This window comes from Lygodium microphyllum, chromosome 23, assembly GCF_053477565.2.
Source record: "Lygodium microphyllum isolate KBCC chromosome 23, Lygodium_microphyllum_v1.1.10, whole genome shotgun sequence".
Classification (NCBI taxonomy): domain Eukaryota; kingdom Viridiplantae; phylum Streptophyta; class Polypodiopsida; order Schizaeales; family Lygodiaceae; genus Lygodium; species Lygodium microphyllum.
In genome coordinates, this window is record NC_141157.1 from 70,479,627 (window position 1) to 70,502,949 (window position 23,323).

A 23,323-nucleotide genomic window follows, 5' to 3' on the forward strand; every position below is an offset into this window, starting at 1 on the left:
ACCCAAAATAGATGATTTGTAAAATGTTTTTCAGTGTGTATATCTGTAAACTTTTTCAGAGACAGAAGATGTGGACTCTTGTTAGTCTCACTCTCATGAATTGTGCCACTCTTAGTAGAAAAATGCTTGTTGCTTCCAGCAGTCAGTACTGCCAAGTCGAGTAGAGCTGTCTTTGAAAATGAAGATTTCCTACCAAGGTAGGACGTCAAGCCAATGTGCTAGTTGCAAATGTGCTGATATCTTATCAATAACATGGAGGCTTCTGCACTTGTAGGTGGGTGGTCCTATAGCTCTTATTGAAGATGGGGATATCATAACAATAGATGCAGTGAAGCGCACCTTAAATGCGGATGTCAGTGATGCTGAATTTGCCCGTAGGCGAAGCAATTGGAAACCCCCTCCATACAGAGTAACACGCGGTACCTTATACAAAGTATGTTTTCAGAATTCAGATTCAGTTGGACATTGTTCCTAGGTTTAGCATTACTGCTGGATATGATCTATTTGTTTGGTATGCTCATTGCTTAGCCTGACATTTGTTGTGCAGTACATAAAGACCGTGAAACCGGCATCTGAGGGCTGTGTAACTGATGAGTGACATTGTCTCGTTGAAGCACTTTCTGATTGGGTTACGGAAATTTTGTAGCAGGTTGTATAATTAGCAAACAAATTTTGTAGTCCTACTGCAAATGTAAGGTGAGCTAGGTGAAGTGCCCATAATTTTTTCACAACGGTCGACCCAGTTTTGTAATGTAAGGGATGAAACATCCATCAAACAATGCTTCACAGAGAATTCATCATACAAAGCCTCTGAGGCAAGCCAAAGTAAATCTCCAATAAACCAACTACCCATGGTATTGCTTGCAGTCGCAGTAACCTTTGTACTGAATACTAACTCCCAAGCTTTGTCTTGGTGTTTCGTTACATTCCAGTTTACTCAGAGAAGTTTGATTGCCAACTAAGCTATCTAGATTCCCAACCATGTTATATTTGCTACTAAATTCAAACCATAGGAGTTTATTGGGGTCATAATTAGTTATGTGACACTCAATTGACAATAAGAATAGAGTGATGCACAAGTAAGGATTGGTTGAAGAACACACTTATAACTTATGGAAGCATTTAGACTATTTGTTTCAGTGACATCCTCATCCTCTTATCTTTACCTTGCAGCTTCAATATTTTCAATTTGATATGAAATGATAGTCATCTGTAGTTTTGTGGTCCGATACCTTTTGTTTTTTGCTTTGAGCTTGGAAAATGATACATTCCATATGAAAGTATTGTGGGTTCAGCTTATAACTAACCATTTGCATATTATCTGTTCCTTAATACTCGATAATCAAATATTATAGTCAAAATCTTTGCAATCATAATAAGTCATGCATACTTAAGTGAAATCTCAACCCAGTTAATGCTTTAGCACAACTTTACCATCGGTAGGAGTTCTTCTGGGCTAGAAATGGGCGTCTTGGTGGCCTAAATTTCATGCTTATGCTAAGAAGGCGGGATGGAATGGATATATGTAGACATGGGGATTTGGAGATGGTGAAGTTGATGTGTTATGGTTCTAGAATTAGGGCTAACCCTTGTATGCTGAATTTCATTTTTACATAGGTTCACCTCACCAACATTGTTAGTTTAGTTCATGAACACCAATAAAATATTAGTGACATTTTTCTAATGGTTAAGAGCACTTGTTGAAGGGTTCCTAAGAATGAATGTTGAATTGAATATTTGATATCCCAAGGCTTTTTTTAGGGTTAAGTAAAATGATTGTTTGTGAGATATAAGCAATCCAACATTGAGCTATTAGGAGCTTACCTTGGTTTAACGAGGTGATATACCCGATGAATAAAAAGTTAAAAGAGATGAGTTCGTTAGTAACTATTCCAACGAGGAAACCTAGGCTTAAGATATTAGACATAATGAGCTTAACATTACCCCCTTCTATCTTGATAAGGTGAGCATCCCATACATGTCACCCCTTGTTTATGATGGGCCCATGAAACTTATGAATTGTGAAGAGCACTATTTTGAGGGGTCCTAAGAATGAATGTTGAATTGTGTATTTGATATCGTGAGGTTGTGTAGGGTAAAATGAAATGATTGTTTGTGAGACAACCAATCCAACATGGAACTATTAGAGGCTTACCTTGGTTTGATGAGGTAATTTACCTAATGAATAAAAAGTTAAAGGAGACTAGTACATACATAATTATAATAATGAGAAGACCTAGGTCTAAGATATTAGACTTAATGAGCTTAGCATTACCCCTTTCTATCCTAATGAAGTGAGCATCCCATACAAAAGTCTCCATTGTTCTTGATCATATGAAATTCAAAGAGGATTTACTAATGATTGTTCCAATACAATGGATAATGCTACAAATTGAAAAGAGAGCAAATAATTGTGGACTCGTGACTTTTAAAGCATACTTTGTGCCAATCTAGTGTGTTGCCTAGAGAGGGCATTATCTAGGTTAAGAATGAGTTGGAATGGCTAAAATATGTAGAAATTACCTTTGAGGTGTAGGAGTAATTTGGTAGTTTCCAACCAATCACATTATGTTGATCATATGACTTGAGGCTTAGTCATGGTCTAATTCAAGCAGTATCTATTTGTAAAAGTGTGTAGTGGAAAAGAACAAGAACATGGAGTGAATAAAGGAGGTGGAGAATGGAGGCAATAAGGACACACTGGAAATGAAGAAACCAAATTGACAATTATTGAATGATACAAGCAAGGCTAGATTAAATCATCTTGTGCATGTAGCATGAAGCATTAGTGAGGATGCTAGATAGTGGAAGGAATATGGTGACAAAATAGTGAGGATGCTTGCTAATAATGAACTGCATATAAATAGTGGAGTGGGGGCAAGTATATATAGCCATGTAGAGGGAAGGCTTAGTCATGGCCTAATTCAAGCAATATTTATTTGTAAAAGTGTGTGGTGAAAAAGAACAAGAACACAGAGTGAATGGAGAATATAGACACAAGAAAAATGCAATGGAGATGAAGGAACTAAATTGACTAAAATTGAATGATACAAGGTCGGGTTCAATCATCCCCTACATGGAGTACGAAGCATTAGTGGGGATACCAGATAGAGGCAAGAAAAAATTTGTGAGGATGGTTGGCGATAATGAACTACATGCAAACAATGGAGTGGGTACAAGTATATATAGCAACAAACAAGAATTATGGCCACTGCAAGTTGGACACATGTAAATGCTAACGTCAAGCCTTGAGACGACCTCCTAAGTACACACACACACACACACACACACACACACACACACACACACACAATTTAGTTTTGTTGCTCTTGTGGGAAGTATTTCATGTGTCAAAGGCCCATCTTAATAAAACTCTAGAGAGGATGGCTCAACCCTATGGATAATGACTATAGACCAAGATTCATTCATGTAAGTGTACACATACATTTTTTGAACTACCGTCCTAGAGGCCAAAATTGATATTGCATGCTCATAAGGGGTTAAAGGCTTGAAGGCATATACATTACAAAACATTACATGCCAACAAGGCTTGTCATGGGAGGATGGGATACATGAACATGGAAATTGGAAAGAGTGGAGATCAAAATTGTTCTTATGACTCAAAGGACTTGTTGAAATTTACTTGTGTATTTTGTGTGATGACGATCTTTGTAATGATAAGTTGAGTTCATTCATTTTGCTTGCTAAATAACATGTTGAGTCATTGTTATTTCCCACAAGGTAGCGACTAGAAAATGACAAATACGATCTCCATAACCTTAAGTCCTATTCCAATGTTGGATACTCTTTATAGAAACGTTAAGTTTTTAACTTATCCAAAGCTATATTTTTAGTGCTTACCCATTCAATACTTAAGAGATTAGAACAATATATATCTTTTTTACATGAGGAGATAAAAGTTTTGCCTTTAGTCATGAAAGTACAAATAGACATGTGCTAGCTCCTCACCATGCTATTTAGGCATCATGGTTCTACGTATATATTTGCTACTATACTCTTGCTATGTAGTTGTTATATAGACCTTACACGCTAAAGTTCTTGCCTTCTAGGCTTTGAATAACTTTGTTGTCTAGTTGTTTTCTACTTTGCAAGTTACTAAATTTCAAGAAGATGATACTAGATTCCACTAACAAACATAATAAAAGGTTATTTGCATAATTTCACAACAAGTGGTTTGGCACATCTTAAAGTAAGTAAATTTTATGCGAGTTTCTTGCCTTCAAGCATAAGATTGTAAAGTAAGCATGAACAAAATAATAATTCATAGCTACATTTAAAAAAAAAGGGCATGACTCCACATGCCTTATTAGTTGGTGGAAAGTTAATAATGTAAAAGAAAATGACATTTTCTTTGTTGGGGGGGGGGGGGGGGGGGGGGGTGTTTGTAATATGAACATTACTTCACCCTTCTTCGAAGAGTGGAAATGTTGACATAATATATCTAGATCGATGTAGGCTAGCTAAGAATACTCATATATTTCATTGGTTATATGATGTACATATATGTGTATCTTAAGTAGGTGTATCTACCTCCACTCCCTAGAATTCACTATTGTTTCTATAAATATGTGTGTGTAGCCTTTGATAAGCAATACAAAACTTTAGTTCACAATGCTTATTCTTCCTTAATCTCAATGTGGGTTGCTCTTTTCTCATCTTAATAGAATTTGTTGGTGGACATGTATCCTCTTTTTGTTGGGGGGACCCTAGAAGATGGTGTAGGACACATGAAATGCACTTGTCCTATAAAGGAGCATGTATGATAGTTGCACCACACAACAGGAAACACATATTGCAACATGTTCTCTTTGTATCAAGCAAGGGCAAGGGCTTGTAAGCGCTTACAGGAGCCATGGAAGACGTTCTGGTCACCGGGGAAGGTGTTCTCTTTGTATCAAGCAAGGGCAAGGACTTGTAAGCGCTTACAGGAGCCATGGAAGACGTTCTGGTCACCAGGGAAGGTGCCGCCATCCGCGTACAGCCAGAAGGTGTGGATGCTCCAGTGGTAAGGCAAGGAGGAGGCTATGGAGTCGCAGTAACAGGCGATCCAGAAGGGGCAGGTGACGCATTGGTTGTACCAGCTCGCCGTGCTGTAGATGACGGCGTAAACTCCCGTGAGGCTCTTGTAAGTCCCGGATCCATGCCCCCATGGCCGCCTGTGATAGACCGTAGCATGTATCTCCACCTGCAGGTTAACGACTTGAATGGATAGTTAAGTCACTATGAATCCACAAAATGTAAGTAAGTTTTTCATTATTTCGCATTTGGGGAAAGGGCCTCTTTTCCCACCATGGTGCTCACCCTCATCAGCTTGTGCTTAAGAGGCACCCCATACCTAGCTAGGTGCGGTTTTCAAGGGCAATGGCATCTTATAGTGTTCAACATCACAAGCTTCTAGTGGAGAGGCATTGCATACCTAGCTAGCTAGGTGCAGTTGGGGGGGTAAGGGGCAAAGGGCTGTTGCTGTGCTGCTCAAGAAGCACCCCATACCTAATGTTATCTGACGCTTCTTTGTGATAGTTTTAATATAGTTCATCACTAGATATACACTTTCTGGGTAGTTAGTTGAATGCATATAGTTACTACAGATGGAATAAAGGAAAACCCCTTAAATATCTAAGATTATATTTCGCAATTTGACAAATTCCAATTACTAATTCATTATTCTAAAGGATAATCACATTGACACATACTCATTGTATTTTGTGGGCTACTACCTTTGAGTAAAGCTTAAAGCCAATTTTTTCTTTTGGGGAAAATCTTGACTCTATCATTGAGTGCAATGGAACGAAGACATGTGGAAGTTGAAGCCTTTGGTAGACTTCAATAAAAAATGTAATTTTTATTAGGCTTTTTGAACAAGACTACAATTGGACATTGTCAATTTCACTAGGTCATGATAGATGATTAAATAGATAAGCACCAAATAGGCCATTAGTGAATAGATAGTTAATTGATACAAAGTGAATAGAAAAATAATGGTTGATATACAGTGACTAGATAATGATTGACATATAGTGACTAGATAATTCATGACTAGAAAGATAGTGAACAAATAGTTTTTGGCTAGATAGTACGTGAATAAATAGTAAACAAATAGATAGTACATGACTAGATAGTAAGAAAATATACAACAAATGGATACACACCTAACGTATTGATAGTGATGCACCTCGATTCCCCTCGCATGCATCCAAAACTAAACCCACATATACTTGCACTCCCCCATATGTGCAAACTACTTGGCTATGTCCCTAATGGTTAATCATATTGATTTGATATTCCTTTTTACATTTTAAAGAGGATGGTGAGTTAAACATCAAGCTTGCCTGTAGGGTTGTATTCTATGTCCAATGCCCCCGGTAATGTCTTCCCATCACTATACCACCATCCCCCATGGCTCACAAAGTACTTGGCTTGACTTGTGCCACTTGAAGTATCTGGCCGTCCAAAGTGGTATGCCCCTCGTATCATGCCCACGTTATAGGAACCATCATATTGTTGTGCAAAGTAAGGGTTGGTATAGCCTATCCCATCATGCGAAAAAATATAAAAGATTAGCTTTGGAGACCATAAAGATTCTAATTGAACATTATAAACCTTTCCTTTGTTAATTCATCAAATGAGATCCTCGCATAGAAGAAATTGACCAAACTTAGTTGCACAAGTGGATTCAAAATAGTATTGAGTCACATTAGATCCCCATTAAGGGTTATTGTAGCTTGCCATACACTATAGCTTACCTCAATACACTAATGCATGACAATGACTAGCATTGAGTCACCATAGGTCCCTATTAGGGGTTATTATTGTAGCTTGTCTCAATACACTAATCCATTAGAATGACTCGCATAAGTCACACTACTAGTGTTTGGCTAGAGTTCACAAAATAACACATGGGGTTTGTTCATGTTTGCTCTATCCAATCATGCCAAACATTGTCAGTTAATCTAGAACTCTTTACCTAGAACTCATAAATAGCATTTAGAGACATTCTTACTCCACTATTGATTGCTTATGTTTTCCATTAATCAACATACCTCAAACTCACAAGTTTAAATTCCCTAACACAAAAGTGCAACACTTGGCAAATGGATAGTTGTTTTAAAATGATAAAATCATAATATTTAGTTAGCATAAAGTTTATGTTTATATTAATGAATTGTTGCGATTTGGCCAAAGGCCCAAGCATGTCATCCATGCAAGAAGGGATCATGAAATATTAGTTGCGCTCACCTACTCCCTCCATGGCTCCTTAACTAGGATTTCTCTAAGCATTAGTCGATACTTAGGATTCTTGTTTGCCTCTTCTTTGGCTAGCTCAATGACTAGATTGCTAGGCATCGATATCATGGTAGCTAAAGTCTCTCCTTTAGATGGATCTTCCATGATAAGTGCATTCAGAAAAGCTTTGCGACTCAATGCATAAGCAATCGCATTCTCTTTCCCAGGTCTAAACTTGATTTCAAAAGCAAATTCTTGCAAGACTTAATACACTGACTGTAGTGAAAGTGATGGTGAGAGAAAGAGAATGAGACAATGAGATAGAAAATGAACCACACACTTGTAATACACTCTTGCATTGGAATAGGTGAGAGTACACACATATATACAATGAAGGTGTGGATATGGTAGGTTCTCTTATCCACATGTTCTAGAATCATCTTATCTAGTTCTCCTAAATATCTAGATATTGTCTTCCTAGATATTCTCTAAGTACATGTTCATATGAGTACATTATAATATTCTAACATTCCCCCTCTCTAGGTGAAACTAATGGTGAGAGAAAGAGAATGAGACAATGAGATAGAGAATGAACCACATACTTGTAATACACTCTTGCATTGGAATAGGTGAGAGTACACATATATATACAATGAAGGTGTGGATATGGTAGGTTCTCTTATCCACATGTTCTAGATCCATCTTATCTAGTTCTCCTAAATATCTAGATATTGTCTTCCTAGATATTCTCTAAGTACATGTTCATATGAGTACATTCTAATATTCTAATATTTCCCCTCTTTAGAAAATGTTAACAATATCTTCTAACATCCTTCCTCCCTTCTCAAAACAAGATAGGATATTCTTTTGCAGTACAAGGACTTTTTGCCAATCATTTTGGCTACAAGAGAAGTAAGATTACAATGATGACTATAGCATGAGATCTTGTCCTTGTTGTTGCAGAAGATATACATCAATCTTTGCTTGCAATGATTTAAGGGGTGTAAGTTGATGATGAAGATCTTTGGGCTTTGGTTGATGGATACCTTGATGAAGAGCCGATCACCATAGGTTGCTTCATGATAGACTTTGGGCTCATCATGTAGATAGATGATGTATTTCAATTGGAGCTTGATAATTGTGGAGTATAATAACAGTGAGAGCATATTTGTAAATGGAAGTATGATCCCAATGTCACTAGAGATACCATAGTAAGATAGAGATTGACAAGGTGCTTGTGACATGATCTTTGGGAAGGTTGTTGATGAATACGGAAGTGTAAAATAGCAAGTGATTGATGAGCAATTTCAAGCATATTGTCTTTAAGAGGACTCCAAGAGTTATGTATCATATCTTCAATAATAGCATACTTAGTGTTAGTGTGCTCTTTTATCCATAGAAAGTAGTTTGTGCAAATGTGAACAAGTATGTCTTTGTACTTTATCCATTCTTTTCCCCTCCTTTGGAAGGCCAAAATAGTTGGTCAATTTGAGAAAGATACAATTTGTAGATGATGATTTGGGTAAGGCAAGAGATAGACTATTTCATGATGATACTGAGAGAAAATTGGAAGAGAGAGTACTTGTGATTGTTGATGAGGTTATTACCATGTGACTTAGAATAATGATTGAGATTCGGGTATACAATTAGAGCACTATGATTGCAAGAGGAAGGTAGGATAGGATAGGATAGAAAGAAATGATGATTTGATAGATTGGGATTGATGGGACATAAATAAAAATAGTGTGGATGGAATGTGATGTTAGGATAACATCATGTATAGGGATTCAAGATTGCACATTGAGAAATAGTGATATGAAAATGAGAAACTCAAGGAGATGGGATTTTTATGTGCACTTGGAAACATTTTGAGAATCTTGAATGTGTAGGAGGAAGCCAAGAGTGTGTGCAATTGCATTTGTTCAAGAGATAGTGGCACACATGTGAAGCGGAGTGTGTGTGTGACCATTAGAATATGAAGATATTGAGCCCATAGAGAGAGTGTGAAATAAGGATAGGATGTGATCTTGAGATTGAAGCAAAGTTTAGATAAAGACTAGATGTTGAGTGACAAATGTAAGGAAATAGGATAGAACACAAAGATGTAAGAGAAGTGGAAGCAATGTACCTGATGAGGGAGTGACACTGAAGGTTGGTAGAAATATCCAATAAGAGTTGAGGAGAAACAGTGGGTGTATCCACATTGTTAACTGACAGAGTGACAAGGTGTTGCCATCTTCTTGCCACTAAGGTACCATTCAAATGTGTTGAAGAATACAATTCAATAGAGAGGCCACAGTCAATGCCTTCTTGGGCCTCAAGATGTAAGGTGTGAAGGGCGTCCTCTTCTTCAATTGTTGTTCTAATTGAGGTAGAGTCCTCTATTTCAGGATGTAAGAGAAGAGCCTGATAGGGATGACAAACATTGTAGTATTGAGAGTATCTAGGAGACCTATACCATGCTAGGATGGATGAGTTGAGAGCATGAGAGCACAAAAGGGAAGAGCCATGAGAGAGATGTGGATATGAGGGGCCTTTGTTTGGTAGAGGATTGGGGTTGTCTATCAAAGAATTTTCTATGTATTCCACTAGTTGACAAGAGAGAGTGAACAATGGACACAATGAGGATACAAGCAAGGAACATATGTGTTGCATGATATGATAGAAATAACTTGTGCTAAATACTTTAGATAATGGAGAACATTCAAAGTTTAACAAAAGAGGTGAGAGTAAACATGCGGCACATGTTTCTTCGCATAATTTTACAGCACAACATAAAGACAGAGAAAACAATCTTTTGGCAAAACATATTTCACAAAGTTATTTACAATGCTTTTCCCCTTCTGCCTACACAGAAGACAAATCTCCGTTCACCGGAAAATCCCTTCTGCCTATGCAGAAGAAAACAAACCCTCCAAGATTTCCATCCCTTCACTAGTATTGGGGACTCCAGGATCCCATCCTAATTTGTGTGAGGATCAAGAAGTTCCTAGGAGCGATCAAGAGATTTATGGCCAGAGCCCCTTGGTAGTCCTACCTCCTCCTGCCTAACATATTCTTCACTAAGCAACCTCTCGCCGCCGAGGCCGTTCCAAAGCTCCTCGCGGGTAGTACAAAACAATCCCCCTTAGAGTAGAGTTTTGTGTCTAGTTGTGGGGGAGGCATAGCACGATCTTTCCTCTTATTATTCTAATTATATATTTACAATAAGATCTAACTACTATAAGCACAATCAATCTTTCCTGTGCAACCATCAATGCATGCACAAATAGAAAAGAAACAACAGCATGTGTTTTTAGCATAGGAAGCAGTGCCACCCAATTCTAGGGTTTCTCTTTTAAGGTCTCATCTTATTCTTAGGGTTTCACTTCCTACATGCAACTCTTTTTCCACATCTGCAAGTTATTTCGTGAATCTGAAGTCTATTTTATCCTTAGGAAAACTTGGTATTTTCGCCCTAAGAGATAATATGGGAATTTATACTTATGGTAGGTAATTCATGCACTGTCTTGCCCTATCTCGCACTTAGTAGGATTTCAAATGCTTTTCCAAGTCTATTTAGACTTTAGAATTTATATTGATAAGTTTTTATCAATGTCTAACAAGTCCTATAGACTTCCAATATTTATTTAATTTCCTGATATTGATAGTTTCAGGGTTGTCGAGTATTTCATAGTTGTTTTTGCTTCAACATTCTCGATATTTTAGGTCAGGTTTTCTCATTGATTCATATGTGGATCAACTCATGATATTCACGCTTTCGCTAATATAACCATTAATATTAACATTGCGTATGTTTTCAGCAAGAAAATAATTTTTATTTTATTCTACTCATATTCTATGGTTTAATCGATAATGTCCAACCATTTATCGAACTTTCAATGTTATCTAGAAAGATCAATTTTCATTTACCTATGTTCTAAGTACAATGTTTTTTTTTTTTTGAAAACTTTATTCTAAGCAATGCAAAAATCATAAGTGTAATTTTTCTTTCATCTTTCAGACATCGAGTTGTATTACTATGCACCTAATTTATGCGCGTCTAGTATATATTTTCTTATACAATTTTCTGTTGATTTAATGCATTGATTATTTCATGATATGATCTAAATGATTTTTTATAAATGATTATAAAAATCATATGCATATGTTTATCATTAGCAAAATAAAACAGAGATAGTCATTTTCAAGGAAAAATTATAAATTATTACATTTTTTAATACTATCTACATTTTTTCAGTTATTATAATCACATGCACCATTGATAAAATAACAATGAATATCACAAAATAAACCATAATTAAGATATTTTCTTAATGACAGGCATATAATCCTTTTCCAAGTGAAAGAGTCTTTTCACTGAATAGAAGTGAAAGAGTCTTTTCACTGAATAGTTAATTATTATATTACTTAGGCTATTTTCCTAAGCAACATTTCATATGTATTTTCTTTAAAATGTATTTATAGTCATTTAAAGCCAAATATAGCAATAAGCTTATAAAATATTATTTTTTTCCAAATCGATGAGATGTTACCTCTCTCAAGTTTGCTATAACGGGGGTTTCACCAATTCCTTCTACGTCATTTTCTCCATCGACCTTATTCTTTGCTTCCCTTGCTTCAAATGGGTTTTTTGAAATTTTACGACCTCATGGAGCAATGGATGTCAGGAAAAATTGATGTAGTAGTTCAGGGAGAGTTGGTGGTTGTCCATAAAAATTTTATCAGCGTTTGCTTAGCGATATGGTTGTATGGGAGGAATGTGTAACAGGGGGTAGAGAAAATGGAAATGAGGTAGAAGAGGGGTATTTTCCTCCTTCAAGGCTCAAGCTAGAATGGAAAAGAGAAGTAGAGAAAAATTTTCATGATTTTTAGCCTATTTTTTGAAAAACATCTTTTTTTCTTCAAAATGGCTTCATCTGGTGGTTTTTGGCCAAGGTGGTAGAAATCAGGATATGCAGGAAACTCAAGAAAACCAGTCCTATGGAGGAGGACGTGGTAAATCTAGAGGCAGGGGGAGCCAAAGAGGTCGTGGTGGATGGCAAAGAGGCCAAAATGCAAACAGCAATGTTGAATGCTACTACTGTGGTAAAATGGGTCATATGGCTAAAGACTGCTATAAAAAGCAGAATGACATCATGAATGGAAAATTGCAACAAGGAAATTATGCATTTTCTAGTAGACAGGTGATGACAAAAATGAGCATTTGTTTATGGTGCAGCATATGACCAATTCTGTGACAAGTGCAGAAGAAAGCAACGATGTGTGGTATGTTGACTCAGGTGCATCAAACCACATGACAGGTCATGCAGAATGGATGCAGGATGCAAAAAAAATGAAAAAACCAGGATTTGTGGAGACTGGTGATGATACTGCACATCCTATTGTGCAGATTGGAAAAATTCCTTTGTCTATGCAGGGTGGGAAAAAGAAATACCTATCGGATGTATTTCATGTCCCGAATATCACCAAGAACCTGGATTCTGTTGGTCAAATGGTTGAGCAGGGCTTGCAGGTCAGATTTAATTCTCATGGATGCTTTGTTGAGGATATGAAAAATAAAGGTCGCTTGATAGCAAAAGAAAAGAAGAAGGGCAGAATGTTTACGTTGGATGCAAACATGCCTGAATTGAGTGCAGCAATGTTTGCACATGGGACCGGTGTAGTTGTAAATATTGATATCTAGCATAAACGCATTGGTCATGTTAATGTACAGCGACTTAAATCAATGCAAGCCCAAAATATTGTTGCAAGATTGCCTAAATTCAAGGTTGCAGAAATACATAAGGTATGTGAAGCCTATCAGTTTGGAAAACAAGCAAGGAAACTATTTCCTAGACATGTTCAAGAGATTAATAAGCCATTGGAATTAATCCACTCTGATGTGTGGACTACTAAAGCTGCATCTCTTGGAGGTTGTCATTATTTTGTCACTTTTATTGATGACTATAGTAGAAAAGTTTGGGTGTATTTTATGAAAAAGAAAAGTGAAGTTTTTGAGCATTTCAAAACTCTTAAAGCTATGGTTGAAAAAAACCAGGCCTGCAAATAAAATGCCTAAGGTCAGATGGAGGGGGAGAGTACCTCTCAAATGAGTTTGCAAGGTTCTTGCAGGAGCATGGCATAAAGCAGCAATATTCATGTAGTCATATCCCATAGCAAAATGGAATTGCAGAAAGAAAAAACAAGCATATTGGAGAGGTATCTCGTGCCATGCTCAATAAAAAAGCCTTGCCAGATTTTTACTGGGCTGAGGCAGTTGCTACAACAGTCTACATAATGAACAGGACTCCCACTGCAGCAATACATGGCATGAATCCAGAGGAGTTGTATACTGGTAGGAAACCAGATATTTCTCATTTGTACATTTTTTGTTACTCTCTGCAGCAAAAAGGGTATAGATGTTATAACTCTTCTACTCGTAAGTTTACAGTGAGCAGAGATGTTGTTTTTGATGAGATGAGTAGCTGGTATAAACCAGTAAATGTGATTGATAATGTAGATGCACAAATGGTAATGCTGCACAGAATTCACAGCAGCAGTCACAAGATATTAGTGGACCTGGAGCGTCCTCTAGCAGTGGTTCACATTCTTCGCCATGGACAGACAGATTGAGATTAGAAGGATCTTCTCAAAGCAATGCAGATAGTGGTATGCAGGTATCATGAAAAGGAAAAGAGAAGGTAGATCAGCCCATATTTGATGTGAATGCAGTCACTCTTATGTGGATGGTGAATCTAGTGGCTCAGAATAGAGCATTGATGATGAGTTGGGTATTCCTTCTATTGTCACACCTGGAGTAAGGAAGACCAGGGATGTTTTGAGAGCACCTGGGAGCGAACCTACTTTGCGCAGGTCTACCAGAGCTAGGTATCCTGTGGATAGACTGAAATATGATGGATTTACAGCTATTCACTATGCCTATATAGTCAAAGTGATACAGGAACTAGAACCCACTTCTTTTGAGGAAGCCATGGGAAAAGAAAAATGGGAGAAAGCCATGGATGAAGAAATGGATGCCTTGGAAGCAAATGCTACATGGGAATTGGTACCTTTGCCTAAAGATAAGAACGCAATTGGTTGTAAGTGGGTTTATAAGGTGAAGCACAATGCAGATGGTTCTGTGAACAAATACAAGGCAAGATTAGTAGTCAAGGGGTATGCACAAACATATGGCATTGATTATGAAGAAACATTCAGTCCGGTTGCAAGGATGGCAACTGTAAGAGCAGTCATTGCTATGGCTGCATCAAAGGAATGGTCTTTACATCAAATGGATGTAAAGAATGCCTTCTTGCATGGTGATTTGCAAGAAGAGGTCTATATGGAGTAGCCACCAGGTTATGTGTATGCTGTTCATCGTGAGTTTGTTTGCAGGTTGAAGAAAGCCTTGTATGGCTTGAAGCAAGCACCTAGAGCATGGTCTGACAAGATAGGACAGTATCTTGTCACTATTGGCTTTCAGATTTCCAAGGCAGATTTCTCACTTTATGTGAGAAAAACAGAGAAATGTATTATGCTGCTTGTCATTTATGTTGATGATTTGATTATCACAGGTGATAGTGATGAAGATATCCTTCATGTGAAAATGCTATTGAAGCAGAAGTTTGAGATGAAGGATTTGGGAGAGCTACGTTATTTCTTGGGCATTGAGGTGATTAGATCACCAAGTGGGATATGGCTCTTGCAGAGGCAGTATGGATTGGACATGCTGTCCAAATATGAGATGACAGGCTGTAAGCCTATTTCAGTTCCTTTGGAACAGAATGTGAAGCTGAGCGCAGATGCAGTGAGCCTCTGGAAGACCCTACTATGTACAGACGCATAGTAGGAAGTTTGATTTATATGACTATTACCAGGCCAGATTTGAGCTATGATGTTGGATTGGTAAGTCAGTTTATGCAGGCTCCAAGGAAACCACATTTGGATGCGGCTAGATGCATACTCAGGTATGTGAAGTCCACATTGCAGTATGGACTATTTTATGAGACTGGGATTCAAATACAGTTGCATGGATACACTGATGCTGATTGGGCTAGTAGTATTTCTGATAGACGATCTACCAGTGGATATGTGTTCACTTTTGGAAGTGCTGCAGTCACTTGGAGCAGCAAGAAACAGCGTACAGTTGCCTTGTCAAGTACAAAGGCTGAGTACAGGGGTGCAGCAATGGTTGCATGTGAGGTAGCTTGGTTGCATAAGCTACTTTATGATATGCATCAGCCTACAGATGGGCCAATTGTCATTTATTGTGACAACATGAGTAGTATACACTTGGCAAATAACCTAGCATATCATGCTAGAACAAAGCACATTGAGGTGCATTATCACTATGTGCGGGAGAGGGTTTTACTAGGTCTTATTGATCTAGTTTATGTCAGCAACAGAGGATCAGGTAGCTGACATATTCACGAAGGCATTGGGTCTGCGCAAGTTCAGAGATCTGCTTGGTGTACACGAATTGGGATTGAGCTCGAGGGGGAGTATTGAGATATCGAGCTTCACTCGTGATATGCCAGGGTGACCGTTGTGCATTTATGTCACTAACTTGTCAGTTTGCAAATGCGGTTGGTACACCGCCCATGAATACTAGCTAGATGACAGCTATCCTTATCTACTCTAGTTCGTGGCTCAGTTAGTATGCCACCTTAGTTAGTTGAGTTTGGTTTGAGACCCATATATAGGGTTCTTCTATTTCTATGTACTTGAGTTCTTTTGGCTTACACAACTAAGAAGAGGAAAATTGTTTTCAGCCTCCACCTTTGTGTGTATTCCCCCATTGTGCAAGCAAGAAAGCTATAAGTGAGACTCCTTTCTTCTCTCCCATAATCTTGACATCTAGAAGGTCCTTGAGCAGTTTCATTAGCAAGATGTTATGCCTATTGGCTATCCTTGTCATAGAAGGAGTACATCCACCTTTACTTGTCATAGAAGGAGTACATCCAGAAGGTCCTTGAGCAGTTTCATCAGCACGATGTTAAGTCTATTGGCTATCCTTTCTCATTTGAAGGTTAGTTAGGTTGATTGTGCACAGTTTGATGAATAGAAGGCTGAGATGGCCAAGATCCCTTATGCATCCACAATGGGCAGTTTGATGTATGCCATGATAGCCACTCACCTTGACATAGCATTTGTAGTGGAAGTTATAGTATACTATATGGCTACACTTGGTAGATGGCATTCAAATGCCATCAAGGGTATCATGAGGTACCAAAAGGGCACAATAGCTATGTGCATATGTTATGGTGGCTAGGATACATGAGTTGTAGGTCACAATGACTTTGATTATGTAAGACATGTAGACAGTAGAAATCCCAACTTTGGCTATGTCTTCACCTTTGTTGGAGGTGTTGTTTCTTGTATGTCCAGGGTACAGAAATGCATGGCTCTATCTAATACAGAGACAGAGGATGTTGCAGCCAACCATTGACCCTTGCAAGGACACTCTTTGGTTAGGCATTCTAGCGGGCAGACATTGGCATTATTGATGTGGTCCCTACACTGCATCTAGATTCTATGAGCGCTATTCAGTTTTTGGTCTTCCACGTGAAGACAAAGCACATTGAGGTGCATTACCACTTTATTATAGAGTTCATTGAGGACAAGTCCATTGAGCTTGCCAAGATCTCAACTGACCAAAATCTTGTAGATTTGCTCACTAAAAGTCTCTCAATAGAGCATTTTGCCTTTCTTAGAAAGTCAATGGACATTGGATGAAATGATATCTTTCCTCATCTTTTTGTACTTATGGACTTATGTGACCATCCTTTAAGTGGGTGATTGTTAGTAGTAAAGACACTTGTGCCTAGCTGCCCATGTATTAGTTACACTGACAATACCCGCATTGTGTATTAGTTACACTAATAATACTCACATCGAGTATTAGTCACCCAAAACCCTACAATATATATATATATATATATATATATATATATCTCATTCTCACTCTTTATCCTTCTACCATAGCTCTTGCTTCCACTTAAGGGTTCCCTTTCTTCACTCCAAAGCAGAGGAGACAAGCATACCATATTCTTACACATGCAACAAACTCTCATTGGCCCTTTCCTTAATCTAGTGATTAACAAAAGTGTTGTTTTTGATGCATCTTAGCCCTAATGGTTTGTTGTTGCCTAAGAACTTTTAGAAAGATGTTGAGATGTCTCCAAACCTCCATTTGCAGAAATGAAACTCAGGGCATATCGGTCACATTTGTCATGAGCTTACACAACTCCCTCAAACACTCCCATATCATGTTTACTTGTTTTTCATTGTGATTTTTGAGAAATCTTCTGGCATTTGCACCTCCCATAAAGACATTTGCTAAGACATCTCTTGTTTTCCTTGAAGCTATTGGGTCCTTTCTAAACTAAACTTGTCTCCCATGAAATTCCATTCTTGATGAGAATAATGCCTCAATTTATCAATGCACTCATTTGATAAGGATATTGGCTTAATTGAATATGCATAGTCAAGATGTAGTTTGAGAAGCTTATCAATTATTCTAATCTCTGTATACAAATTATAATATGAACATTCCTAAGAGAGATTGAAAGAATAGGATCCCATATGCCCTCCTTATTTTTGAATTTTCTTAAATCTATGGATTCTCTAGTTGGGACTATTCTTACCAATTGTAAATTACTCCAATCTTTAGATCACATGATTTTCATGCAATAAATACAATGATATTTTGTATTGGTCCCATTGTATATCCCAAGCTTACATTTGATAGTCTATAAGTTATCATTGATATGCCATTCTATATTGAAACTACAAACCCCATCAACTATTAATGTTTTCCCTTTACCTTGAGACTTAATAATATCAGATATACCTATATGAGAGAACAACCATTTCAAGGTTTGATGAGAGAACATGAATACCTATATGAGAGAACAACCATTTCAAGGTGTGATGACTTTCAACTGGTACTTTAGTTGTACCAATCCACTAGATGTCTATCTTGAATTGAATTTCAGGATACTCTTCATGTCCCCTATTGTTACTGTATTCTAGTGCCTTGTTCATGATACAAATGTTGACTCTTTGTTCTTTTTGAATTTGTACTTCATCCAACTTTAGCACAAACTTTAAAATGCCACCATATTCTTGCACAATAAATTTATACATATGAATCATTGCAATTTGTACTCTTTTAAGATCAACCTTAATATTATTAAATGTGTTGTATCCAAGCATAGCTTTTGTTTCGCTGAGACCTCCGGGAATGACGTAGCGACGTGCATCAAGGAGTTGGACGACACCTTCACTACATTCGCTAGAAGCTACGAGAGACTTGACCTAGGACTTCTTGACAAACCCCTCGCTTTTGATGTTCACTCGTTGCCATGCACTTGGGAAGACTACGAGTTTATGACCATCAAGTTTTCCAAAATTGCGGCCAAGCTAATCACTAATGGAGAGATCTCGAAGGACTATTCTAGATAATGGATGGAAATTATGGTGCCATGTGATTTGGATCGGGTACTTCTGTTGGACAGAAGGGATACATAATTTCTCCTATATGGGCATGAGACAAAGATTAATGTGAAGATAAGTTAAGGAATTTGTTTGAACTTGTTTGTCAAAAGGACTGCTTGCTCTGTATTCGTGCTGTGCCAGGGTGGTCTTAGAGAACTGGGAGGCTTCTCACAAGGTTTTACCATCGTTCAACCCTTAAGTATTGATAGGTTAGAACTCGATTCATGCCATTTTAGGGGACCAGAATGTGACTATGCCCTACGGGTAGAGAGGTTGATCGGCACATCCCTCTCGTTTTCCATTCTCTTTGAACCAAGTGCGGTATGGATCTTCTTTGGATTGGGTATCTCTGCATAAAGTAGGATGTCCAGAATCCGACGCTAGAATGCTGTCAGGAGACCTTGTCTAATACTAGAAACCCGGATTTCAGGTTGATCCTAGTGGGTTCGGCCATTCCATTGCGAGGTGGACTCGGGAAACCCTAGGCGACAAACCCCGTGACATTCCATGGGAGTGCCGGGTGGTATTGCTTAGACTCATCTCTCAAAGGACCACTAAAAACATGCCTGGACAGTCGGGGCACGTTACACACACACACACGCACACACACACACACACACAAAACAGATACATAATGTATAATAGTCATGTGTATTGAAGCTTCTTTTCCCTTAAGGAACACACACACAACATACACAATACTCTCACACATCCCCTTACTTCTTGAGCTATCTATCTTTCTATACTCCTCCATTAGATGGATATCTCATCCTAACTCTCTTCTCTTTCACTAACATCTTACACACATACACACACCATCAAATACTCATGAGGAAATGAGAACTACCAAACTTGCTACACATACCCTTCATCAAATACTCTCAAAGATGAGGTGCTTTGCCAAACTCAATAACACTAATAATGGCTCCGATCATTTTAGCCTTAATAACACTACATACACACATGCATTGCACTATGATAGTACTTTTATAATCTTCTTGTCTTTATGTCATATAGACATGGATACATGCACACACTTGCTCTCGCTTGCACATCTGCCATACTTTTAAGGTTTAATTATACATGTACTTGAGACTTTCTCTTATACATGCATACTAAGATCTTATTAAAACATACATACTCACACCTAGGAACACACTTTTACTCTTAATGATATAGGGACCACTAGATATATATAAGCTAAAAACTACTTTCATTTTAGTATTCTCTATAACATGATGAATTGCATTAGGTTCACCCTCTTCCTGTTGTCTTATAGCTAACTATGGTGCAATATACTTCAACTCCTTGTAGTTTCAATACTTCTACTAGAATTGTGGCCATAGCTCTCAATGAGCTCAGAATGATTGGTATCTACTAGACAACCACTCCACAAAAATCATGTGGATATGATTAACAAGCTATGGTGTCTCACAATATGGACTAGGAGTATTTCATGCCAAAGACTATAGCTCTATTGATCGGATGAAGAATTCCTTCAGCTCACAACCCCTCAAACACATTGAAATAGAACCTTTAGCTCATACATCACTCTTTTTGCACATTCCACTAACCACCACAATTCCAATAACAACACTACATCTAATTAGGTTTGATATGTTGTTTACCTTATGGTTTGATTGAGAATACTGTAATAAGAATGATTCACTTTCATATTCATAGTGTGATCTTATATTGTGATGACCAAATTCTACCTTGGTATATCTTGCAACTCTATGATATGCATAACAAACCTACACGATAGGACTAGGACAAGATGCATACTCAAGACATAGGATGTCATGCCCTCTTGATAATCTCACATCATAATTTATAAGCCTTTGATAGAGGCTGGCATCCCAGTGATGTTGAGAGTATGCAAGACCTTGAAAGCTTCTAAAATTTCTTTTGACCTCCTTCCTATGTTAAGCATTAAATCATGTTAGTATCTTTCATGCCATTAATGTTAGTATCATTGTATGGAAATAAGATGTATTTTCAAGCTCTCTTATGTTTATACAAGTACTTCTCTTCTTGACACATACTATTAGTACCTTGATCAAGATTATACTATAGATGGTATCATGCTACATATAGTTTTAATGATTGAATTTTTTTTGCATTATGGTTAATTGTATCTAAAGGAGTGGGATGGTAATAGCATAATCCCTAGAGTGTAGATTATTGATTGTACACATACTAGGTCATTTCTTTGGATTAGCCTCAAAACTACTATTCTCACTAAGCATGAGAAGTTCTTTTAGCAACTTCTCTAATGGTTAGTATATAAACATAATATTCTATATTATGAATACCTCGATTTTTGGTCCATTGTAAGTAACCCATAAAAAATAAGGTGTGATATTGTCCAAAGGAAATATGTGCTCTCTCTTTTACGAATGTGATTGTAATATAGATGTCTGCCAACTTAATCTTTTTGGGTAAGGTCTTCTGCTATCGAGTGAAAGGTGCACTTGTTCTAGGAAAATATATAACATATAATGTAAAGTATACTCCTATCACTACTAAAAATGAAGTGTTGTCTACCAACTTGGTTGAACCATTATTGGTGGTAAATCTTGTCAAATTTACACCAGTTGTCATTCTTCTTTCTTGGCCTTCAATGTACATGTCTTATCGATCTTAGCTGACTTAATATCATAGTTTTTCTCTCAAAGCATTAAACAACATTATCACCTTTTTAAATTTTATCAATGCACAATTTTTATTTTGCAATATTTTCTATTGAAATTGATAGTGCTAGCAAAAACTATAACAAAAATGCACACTAAAGTTGAGAGTGAAGGATAAGTGAAAAAAATTAATTCATATTTTTAGGTGAGTACAATAGTTTTGCATTAGGACATAGTCATGTATCTAGTGCACAAGGAGAACACTATTCCAAAAAAGATAAAGTAACAAACTATATTCATTCCATTTGAATGAATCTATCCTTCAATGCTTGATGATTTCTTCCAAGTTGGAAGTCATTGGGTGTTATAGTGATAAGCTTCATATGTATTGCACAATGCTGAGCATTAGTCATCAAATCTACCAAAAAGGCCTCTACACTACACTATAGAGCATGAAGAAATTCTTTTATGAAGCAATCGAGTCTATCTTGATCCTATTTTGAAAACCACCTCCTACTTTCTATGCGGTGAAGGATTTAAACAATCTCATGAGAAAGTCTTGAGAAACTCACCTTAAGAATGATGACATAAAAAGAATGTTGATACTTCTTGATTTCTCTCGGGGCCACTATACTTAGTTTCCACTTGCATTTCTTATGGGGATGTTGAGGAGGATCCCTCTTCTGGTAGATTGAGGAAGCTAGGTTAGGTTGAGAAAGGGGTGGTTCGTTTGTAGGCTATGAAGTGCTATTGTCCAAGATTAAATTTGAGCCAATAGATAGTCCATGAAGCTGAATACAATACAAGGCTCTGAGAGGAAGCTTCTTCATGGCTATCTTAGACCTAGCTATCTTTCCTACATAGCAAGAGGTTTGAAATTTCAATAAATAAGATAGAAAGTGAAACCCTCTTATATAGTGCTTAAAATTAAAAGACTCATTGGCATAGATGTACTCTCTCTTTCTCTCTTAAATAATGAATTGCATCCACACAAAACACATTCTTTATCTTACTATCTTAGCTCATTTTGAACCCATTTACTACCTTCTCAAAGTCTTTTTTCTAGCCACTTGGCATTGTTTTCTTTGGCACTTGTTGAGGCATCATAACATACTCTTTTAGTGACATGACGTAATTCTATCACATCTATAACCAATTTATCAACACTTTCATTTGCTCTCTTCTTTGAGAGTTGAGCTTCATCTGCTACTACGATCATGTACCACCAAGATAGCAATTGGATAATTGGATTGCTACCATTTACCTCTCCACCATGATCAATTTTTCTTTGATATGCACCACGTGCAATCTAATGTGAATTTTCCATCCCTTGCATGGACCAAACTTCAATGCTTTCCTTTTTTGCAAAGTATGGCACATGCACCTCAAGGATATACTACAAAGGCATATATTACACATGAGTAAAAATATACTCAATAATTTATACAATTAATACACTTTTAAAATATTGATTTAGTACATACCATGTGATGCATGATAGAACTTTTGCACAATGTTTTCACCATGTTTTCGTAGAAGCTATGGAAAATATCGATAGACTCTTGCTTATCTTTATTATCGAACACCATCTTTCAAACCAAGGGTGCAAATTTTTGGAGACCAATCCAAACCTTGGCTTTGGCGAATCTTGTTCTACCTCTATTACTTCAATTAAGAATTACAATATGCAACTTTTTTACCCATTATAATCTTGTTTTACCTTTATTACTTCGATCATGAACTGTAGTATGCAACCTTTTTTTACCCATTAGAAACTTGTGGTGGCCTATGAATTGTGACATTTCCTTCCTTATTTCCTTCCTTACTAATGGGTGCTGAAAGAAACTTTATAGCCTTCACTCCTCCAAAGCAAGGGTTTTTTACTAAGTTACCATTTTTTATTGATCTCGTAGACTCATCTTTTTCAATCATTACTTGATGCTTATATAGCCCAATTTTTTATA

At 37.2% G+C, this 23,323-nt stretch overlaps 1 protein-coding gene and 1 long non-coding RNA gene across 2 annotated transcripts in view; both read left to right on the forward strand.

The window, feature by feature from the left end:
• LOC148016313 (dehydratase family) overlaps positions 1-958 on the forward strand; it is a 57,092-nt gene extending 56,134 nt beyond the window's left edge. Inside the window, exons 13-14 of the mRNA XM_087664183.1 lie at positions 275-433; positions 548-958. Of these exons, the coding sequence (XP_087520309.1) occupies positions 275-433; positions 548-598 (210 nt within the window). The 3' untranslated portion in view covers positions 599-958. The remainder of the gene's footprint in view (positions 1-274; positions 434-547) is intronic.
• Positions 959-4,538: 3,580 nt separating this feature from the next.
• Positions 4,539-23,323, forward strand: part of LOC148016314 (uncharacterized) — a 36,421-nt gene continuing 17,636 nt past the window's right edge. The window contains exon 1 of the long non-coding RNA XR_015688159.1: positions 4,539-5,146. This is a non-coding gene — a long non-coding RNA (uncharacterized LOC148016314). The remainder of the gene's footprint in view (positions 5,147-23,323) is intronic.